Source organism: Chanos chanos, chromosome 12 (genome assembly GCF_902362185.1).
Source record: "Chanos chanos chromosome 12, fChaCha1.1, whole genome shotgun sequence".
In the NCBI taxonomy this organism is placed as follows: domain Eukaryota; kingdom Metazoa; phylum Chordata; class Actinopteri; order Gonorynchiformes; family Chanidae; genus Chanos; species Chanos chanos.
The window spans coordinates 7,536,931-7,545,813 of NC_044506.1; the positions used below are offsets into that span (position 1 = coordinate 7,536,931).

The 8,883-nt window shown below is 37.1% G+C and overlaps 1 protein-coding gene across 1 annotated transcript; it reads left to right on the plus strand.

The window, feature by feature from the left end:
* Positions 1–3,080: 3,080 nt before the first annotated feature.
* LOC115824683 (class I histocompatibility antigen, F10 alpha chain-like) lies at positions 3,081–5,801 on the plus strand. The gene is made up of 4 exons (XM_030788439.1): positions 3,081–3,267; positions 3,396–3,677; positions 5,049–5,327; positions 5,797–5,801. The coding sequence occupies exons 1-4, from the start codon at positions 3,081–3,083 to the stop codon at positions 5,799–5,801; spliced, it is 753 nt and encodes a 250-aa protein (XP_030644299.1).
* Positions 5,802–8,883: the final 3,082 nt, after the last annotated feature.

Sequence of the window (8,883 nt, forward strand, 5' to 3'; positions counted from 1 at the left end):
AATGTCTTTGCCTTTCACTCACTGAAAGAGAGGAGGAGTCAGTCTTACCTCAGCAGAACAGTGCTTTTGTACACTACTTGTACTTGTTACCCAATATACATCTGTAAAATTCACTATTTTCATCAGGACTAAAGTACAAAGGCCAGAATTGTGTCGATCAACTGTATGGATACTCCACTGGTATCTCCTCTAATGTTTAACTGTGGTCAAAGGCATAGAATTTGATAGGGACGGTAGGGACATGTCCCTACCAATATCCAGCGACTACTGAGTCGTCCCTAGCAATAATTTTGATGAAAACATTAAAATATGGTTCAGCGTTACTTTGCGTCCTTGCCAATGTTGAGACCAAACCTACACCCATGACTGTGGTTAAAACCTCGGTTAAAAATAAAAATAAAAACACTTGGTGATGCAATGTGTCTGATGGAACAGAGTGTAGTCTCAGTTTTTCTTTTGATTTCAAAACTGACAGGAATTCAGTTAATAACTACATAGTCATCAACATACAAATGCTGCTAGTTATACACCTTGGACACGTGACTTTAGGTTGCAGAAGACAAATCTTTCAGTTTTACCGTCATCTGTGATCCTGATATGTTCTTAACCACGTAAGAACAAGGGCAACACATAAAACGAACGTAATGTGATTCTGCGTTCACAGTTCTTTAAACTATTGAGAAAAGACCTGTAACTACGACAACAATTTTAAAACTTGACAGATTCTAGTCCATATAGCTAGTCCATATATATTCTGACTCACGAAATTCACATGAAATTCGCAACCTTCTGATAAGAATCGTTATCTATAGCATCTTCATCGTCATTTGGCACCTTATCGACTGCGAACCAATAGTTCCTTTTTCTTCCGTTTTCTGATTTTTTTAATTTAGGAACTATGAGAATTTCAAGCTAATATGATAAAAAATAAAACTAGCTATACCATAGTCAGCAAGTAGATGAGTTATGTAGAACAAAACAAATCCCTGGTTCGGATTCATACACACAATAGGTGTAGGCTACAATTGCAAAGATGCAACTGAAGACTTTAAGTGACACGTGTTGTTGCAATGACAATTGTTAGTCGGATTTTATTTTGAGGAAAAACTTTCTGTAAATAATTTTTAAATGACAACAATCCATAGCTTAAATCGGCACAAGACACGAACACTCCAACTGAATTCACAGAGCCATATCCTTATTTTTTGTCACTTTCTCTTTAATACACCCCTGCCCTTTCTTGGACGTGTTAAAATACAGGAAATGAGTTTAAAATGAGGAACTTATTGTGTTTCTGTGTTGTCTTAAAATTTCTTCAACCATCGTTTGAAGGTGAGTTTGCAAAAAATTGTTAAAATTCACACCAAATTAAATATATGATGACCTCTGTTGAGGTAGTCGCAAATCGGTCATCGTGTTAAAAAGTCATCGTGACACCATATTTATCGCTTATTACGGATCAATAGCGTGTTTTCCTCCTCACATTTATTTTACTTTTCATACGACTTTACGTAAAAAAAATGTCCACTAGCCAGAAGGAAAACCACATAACCGCAGTAAGTACAGCAGTTCTAATGCGCCAGACAAACACTTTCTATAGATTTCTTTCTATGATAACGCTGAGGCCAGGATTGTTCTACTACTAGACTTTTAAGTTTTTTCATGATAGTGGTGTGTGAGGCTCTCATTTAAAAATTAATTTTGATTTCTAATATCTAACTGGTCTGAGAAGAAAGGACGGGTTATATCACACAGGAGCAGGTAGATCTAGCATCTAAGAGTCACTGAGTTTACATGTCCTCTTGCAGAGTCAACCTCGGAGACGCAATGACAAGAGATAAAATTTGGGAAGGTTTACTGGTGATTTAGGATTGAAAGAAATTAAGACTGAACGCAAAATAATCAAACACAACGATCTTAAGTTCCCTAGACAATGAGCAACACGTAAAAGAGATGAACTAATAAACTTAATAATCATGTGAATTAAAGTGGCCAAGTGCTGTCGTCTATCTCCCTCTGGTGGTCAATCTGTGGAATGACAGGTTGGTGTTAAATTGCTTGAGTGAAAGAGTAGAGTGAGAGGGGTGAAGACACAAGAGCTATAACTGTAAGGTATTTCTGCATTAAACATTGTTTAATCAGTAAAGCTTATCATTCTGTCTTGCCTGCCTAAAGCCTCACACGTTACACTGTTTTCTCAATTATTTTTTACAATGTTATCCAAACAATGTTATCCAGAATTAAGGCTCTCCACAGGTAATATTGAGATAACTGGTCCAAATGCCAACTTTTTATTTGTCCTACACTATTCTAAATTGATTTCATTCAAGTTTGATCACATGCTTTTTCTCAAGTATGTACTCAGATTTGTCACTCTTAAAAATGCCTACAATAAAACCATAGCTACAATGCTGCATCCAACATTGTTATAACAGCTTGAGTATAGAATGAATGCTCTTGTCACAATTGTGCAATGCTGATGATACTCCAGTGGAATAGGTGTTTATGTATTTTAAACCAGACAGCCAGTAAGTAGATGGTTTGTGATGTAAGATACAGTGGTGCTAATAAATACACATGAGAGGAAAAGGTGTGACAACCAGCCCCAAGCCCAGACTGTTTGTTTTGTGCAATCAGAAAATCTGGAAAAAACCCCACTAAAACGTCCCCAGGGACCCTTTATCATACTCTCTCTCTCACTCACACACACACACACACACAAATACACACACAATTCTAACCAGTGTTTAGTGCAGTACGGAAATTGTATTTTCATTCTGAAATGTATTTTTCTTTAATTAAATGCATTTATGGTCACAGTCTTATAATGAATTTTCATATTTAACCAAAATTAATTGGGTGATATGCTATCATATGGAATAGTAATGCCTTACAGTGAACAGTGTGAACAGTGTAGTGCTTTTTTGGATCACAGTATGTTTTCAGTTTTGAGGGTTGCAGGGGTGTAGTGTATGGTCACATTCGTATAATGAATTCTTTTATATTTTACAGATGTACATTCTTTAAAAGGATATTTTGTTGCATCCCAAGGCTTTGACTTGCCAGATTACTTTCAGTTAATGACTGTGGATGATGTGCCAGTCTTCTACTATGACAGTAATATGACACGTGCATTGCCTGTCCCTGAATGGCTGAACAGCACAACAGCACAGCAATACTGGGAGTTCTTCACTTTCAGAGTAGAAATCAACAAACTCAAAACAGTAAAAGGTCTGAAATCAGCCACACAGCAGTTTAATGTCACAGGTAAATGGCCTATTCCATTTTCCAAAAGAAAAAAATGAAAGAAAGAAAAACTTTTTAATATTCGAACACATTTTGTTCATATTTTTAAGTGATGAATTTGAACTAATAAGGACTCTTTAAAATTTCAGGTGCTTCCAAAAATATTTATCAGGTCCAGGAACGATGTGACCTCTATCCTGACGGAACTGTACGCGCCTTTTTGATTCATGCATTTAACGGCAAAGATTTCTTGAGCTTTGACATTGAGAGTAAAACATATATAGCTGCAGTGCCTCAAGCAGTCCACTATAAAAGACTGAGGGAGAGAGATCATCCTGACCTTGACTTCCTTGTCCATTTCTACCATACAAAATGTGTTAAAGTAATTAAGGAGTTCCTCCAACATGCTCCCAGCATACGCATGAAGAAAGGTAAAATTTCAAAGTTCACATTTGTGTTTGTGACTTAAGGATTCATTTTTTTTTCTTTTTTAAAGCGGAATAGAGATGTTCACTTTCACAAGCTGAAATTACTTTTTTTTTTCCAGTTGCTAACATGCATTGGTCAAATTGAAGTCACACTGTCAAAACTCTTCACACAGTCAGTGAAACAGAAGTCTATGTTGACTAACCTGTGAATCATTTTTAATTGCTTTCACACAAAATGCATTCAAGGTCCACGTTTTCCAAAATCCATGAACTCTTTTCTCACTCATACTCCACCACCTGCAAAACACCAGGCCTATAAATTTGCAGCACAGTTTTCAAATGCTAACACACTGTTTTCAAAACTGTTAAAAACACATTCAAAACAGAATGATGGCACATTTCATGCATTCCTGCAGTAACCTAGAACGCATGAGCAGAGTATTTACAATAAAATGAAATAATAATCATTCCAAACACATTCCATGATCATTCCAAGAAGGATCATGAGAGAAGACATAAGATGTGATGTTGATGAGAACTTGTGGCCAAATCCTGGTGAAAGGGAGGACAGGACCCTGACAATACTGTACACCATGAGCAAGGCTGTTGACGTTTTTTTGCTTTGTTTTGTTTTTTATTTTGTTTTTAATTATTATTGCAGCCTTGGAATTTCAGGGATAAGTTTTTTTAGTTCAACATTTTATATTTCCCAAGTAAATTACTATACGCAAAGATAAAGGATATTGACGCAAATTGCTTCATTCTGATTCATTCTTGTTACATATACTTTACTACAGTCCATAAAGTGAAAAGGTGTTATTCCATGATCAAATACTGATTTATGTGAAAAATCATTCAAACTTCAAAGATAAAAGTTAACCATTTGTGTAATGCTTCCTGTTGTTAGTGTTTATAGGTCAGTGTGTTATGAGTGACAATGTGTGCTCTCTGCGTGAGAATTGTTACGAGTGTTACGGTCGAACGAGCTTATTTTGAGACATGTATACAGTGTTTTGGTGGTTTGAGTGAGTTTTGGAAGTGAGATCAACTGTTTGGCAAAGATGCGTGTCTGTAATGCAGACTGTATGAAGAGGTTTGATAAAAGTGGCTTCAGTATTGACCGATGCCTGTTAGAAATTGAAAAACCTATAACTTAGAAGAGCAATGAGCAAATGAACTAAATATAAGTTTAAATATGAAATATATACATTCGAGACAGCTGTACTGCTTTGTATAGCTTTACTACAGTGCCTAGTAAATGATGTTTACAACACAGCAGTCAATAAAATGACTTAAAAAACCTGTACTTTCTGTACGAATCCGAGTGATTAAGTTTGCTTTTCTTGTTGGTGTTCTCATTGGTTTATTCCACAGTTCCAGAAGTCAGGCTTTTTGAGAAGCACAGCTCTACCTTCACAGAGATCACATGTCATGTGACTGGGTTCTACCCACGAACGGTGCAGGTTCAGTGGTTTGGGTCAGACATGCAGCCTGTGATGGAGGTGGATAGTGAAAACAAAGTGTTACCGAATGGAGATGGTACTTATCAGACAACAAAGAGTGTTGTGATACCAGCAGAACACACAGAAATACATCACTACAGCTGTGTGGTCCAACATAGCAGCATACCTGGGAATATCACCAAAGCTTGGGGTAAGATCCTACTGAATCCAATACTGATTTATCACTTTTTAACTTTTATTCCTGGGTTTGTCAATTTAAATTTTTAATTCTGAATATCATAAATATTAACTTTAGATAGGCAAACATATTCTGTCTTCTGTACGTGACTCCTTTGAACAATATTAATAGCACTAAATTATTTCATTTTAAATCTACAGTTGGTAAAAAGGACTCATCTGTCTTGTTTGCTGTGGTAATACCTGTTGTTGTGGGGGTTTTCATTATTATTGGATTAGGACTCATGTTCTGGTGGTGCCGTAACCGTAAGGGTAAGTATATTTGATCAATATGAGTTATTCTTGATTTTTACGTATTCTATTAGTCACTGACTATCTGCGGTTTTTCTTTTTTTGCAGCTGACATTCTGTAAAATTATTTATATTCATCACAGGTAAGTTTTCAAACCATATTTCCCTCTTCTGTTTGTTTGTTCTCTCAGTTTAACATGTTTATAGTGTGAGAATAATGTCTTCCCTCTAATATTTTTCTTCCTTCTCCTCCTCTTTCCTCTCTCATTCAGTCATCTGACTCATGTAGGACTATTCTCATGTTGTGAAAGAGTGACCTGCTTTCACCTCCAAAAAGGAGCATCTCTATCTCTGCTTCCAACTGTGGTTCATCTGCCCTGTTACTAGAAGACATATGTCTTTTCTGTGTCAGAGATCACAGTGAAAATAGTTTAATATGGTTACTTTGTTTTTAATATATACCATATTATATTTTTTCAGCGTTGTGGCACATTTCTTTGAATTATGTGCTGGTTTTATAGACACATCTACCTATTTTATACAGATGTACAAACACTCTGTGTAGATAACTCATAGAACACGTAATTAGCAAAAAAAAAAAATATATATATATATATATATATATATATATACACACACACACACACACACACACACACACACACACACACACACACATACATATATATACTACAGTGCCTACTAAATGATGTTTACAACACAGCTGTCAACAAAACGACTTAAACTATGCAGCCTGTACTTTCTATATGGGCCTGAGTGATTCAGTTTACTTTTCTTGTTGGTGTTCTCATTGGTTTATGCCACAGTTCGTGTGCGTGTGCGTGTGCATGTGCGTGTGTTTGTGTGCATGTGCGCGTGACCTCAAAGATCTTGAACATTTGTTTTGGTGAAAACTTAACTAGTATTCACTTCATAAAGACTCATATTCGGCAGATTATATCTGAAAGGTTATGCGTCAGAGAGGAATGCTGTGTGTCCAGGTCTGGAAATACAAGTGTATTACCTTTCATTTTCACTCCAATTCCCAGTCTTACTGTCTCCTCTGACACCTGAGAAGAGAGGATTGTAAATACAGTATGAATTCAATTAGTTTTGTCCTATTTTAAATTATCCGTAACAATTATTAGAGGTGAGCAGGATTTTATTTTAAAACATGAAATAAATTGTTCTGTGTGAGATTTTAAAACGTTTCTGTTGACCTGTTGTTTACAGTGCTTCCGTTGTGCAATCACTTTTTTCAAAAAGCATCTAAATACTAAAAACACTGTACTACATGTGCAGATACTTTTATTATCAATGTAATATTACATTATGGATTAATGTAATAATAATGCATTTCAAATAAAAATCACTTTTTTACTAAATGGAATTCTCTGCGTTTTACTGATGTTATACGTCAATGGATTGAGAATTCTAAGAATGTTAATGGCTGGTTCAGATACAAATCCTTTCAAGACATTTAAAATCACATTGGCTGGAAAAGTGATACGTTATGTTAAAAAAAAAAAAAGGTACTCTAGTTTTAGTCTGAGTGTGACCCTATAACTGTGTCGTACCTGAGTCTTGTCTTCCTGCCTAATCCCTGTGTTTACCCCACAATCTCTTCCTGAGCACAACACCTTCCAGTCTGTCTAATAAAGTCACCTTCACATGCATCCAGTCTCCTCTGAGTTACCTGACTCCTCCAAACCTCCCTTATTATCTATATGTGTAGATTTATTTTTTTGACTAATTCATATTGTAATAACTTTACTGCCATAAAACATGTGGTTGAACAGCACAACTGCAGAAGTAGATTGGTGGGATATAAACGTTCTCACAGACATCAAAAAACAAACAAACAAAAAACAGCCATTGGGAACTCTGAAGTCTGCCATCCAACAGTTTAACTTGCCTTACTATGTATTATACTACTGTCTTGGTCACATGAAAGCGATGTCCATAGTGAGCTCATCTCAAATGCAATGAGAAGGAATTGCTTTGATTGCTTTAGTTATGGCCTCAGTCTATCCGCTTGGTAACCCAGGAGCCACAAAACATCCATTCTTCAAGGTTAGTCACATCTGTCATACACCTCTGGCAGCATTGTTACATTGACAGCCAACACTGCCTGAGGGTACTGTGAGGTGTTGATCTCCATGTGTCAAGATACACAGTCACAGTTTGGTCAAGAAACGTGGGGATGGACCAGTGGCGGCTCTAGCTTGTATGGCACCCTGAGCCATCCCACCCTTTGACAGTCTAATAAAGAAGAGAACCTTCTAATACTATTGTACTTCAAACAAGACACACAAACTAAATTGCACAATTGCCTTCTAAATCCTGCCCTTTCATGCCTCCCTTGATGCAAAGTCATCAATTACATCATCATAAGAAATCTGCCCAGTAATTAACCATATAGTTAATACTGATGACAGCATGGCCACTAAGGCGTTCCTGAGACATGGTAGACCCTAAATACATTTGTTTAAATTAAATATAAAATTAAAAATTAAATATAATCCTAGATGTCATTATGCACAATTTATCAAACTTTCAGAATAGATACCAAATGAACCATACAACCTCCCTGATTATTTCTCGGCATAGATTTTGCTCAAACCAGAGAAAAATGCAACAGTATGTCTGTGAAACCATATGTTCACTGATTTTGTGACTGTGACTGATTTTACTTATTGTGTTAGTAGCCTACTGTACAAAGGTAGAGGTGCGCTATTCGATAGATTCCCCCGCTCCAGCTGTGAGACCTGAGGTCAACGTACCCCTGCCCCCCTCCCTATCTCATACTTCTGAGTGGGAGACCTTCCAGGCAGTAGCCTGCCTAGCTCACAAACTAGAATCGGGGCGCGCACTGCGGCTAGGTTAATTCACTGTCAGATTTCGACCACGGAGGAGGACATAAGTGCGGAGTAAATGGAAGCAGGTTTTTCAGTTACAGAATGGAGAACAAAACAGAGACGACAAGGAACACACAGGATACAAACTGGACACAGGCAGGACACAAACACCAGAAAGACTCAGCAGTGGTACAGGGTTACCAGGGGACCGAGTGGACAGGTTGCACTATCAGCGTTGGAGAAACGGCTGAGTGAACACATGGAAAGGTGTAGACTTTGCAAGGAGATGAGCCAAAAGAAAGGATTAAATACAGAGGGGAATCATAGGGGAACAGCGTGAAAGCAGGTGTGAGATGAAGAGTGATCAGACCAGTGATTAGTAAACCGGCGACGCTGAATGGCTTAGCCTTGCAAAGAAGG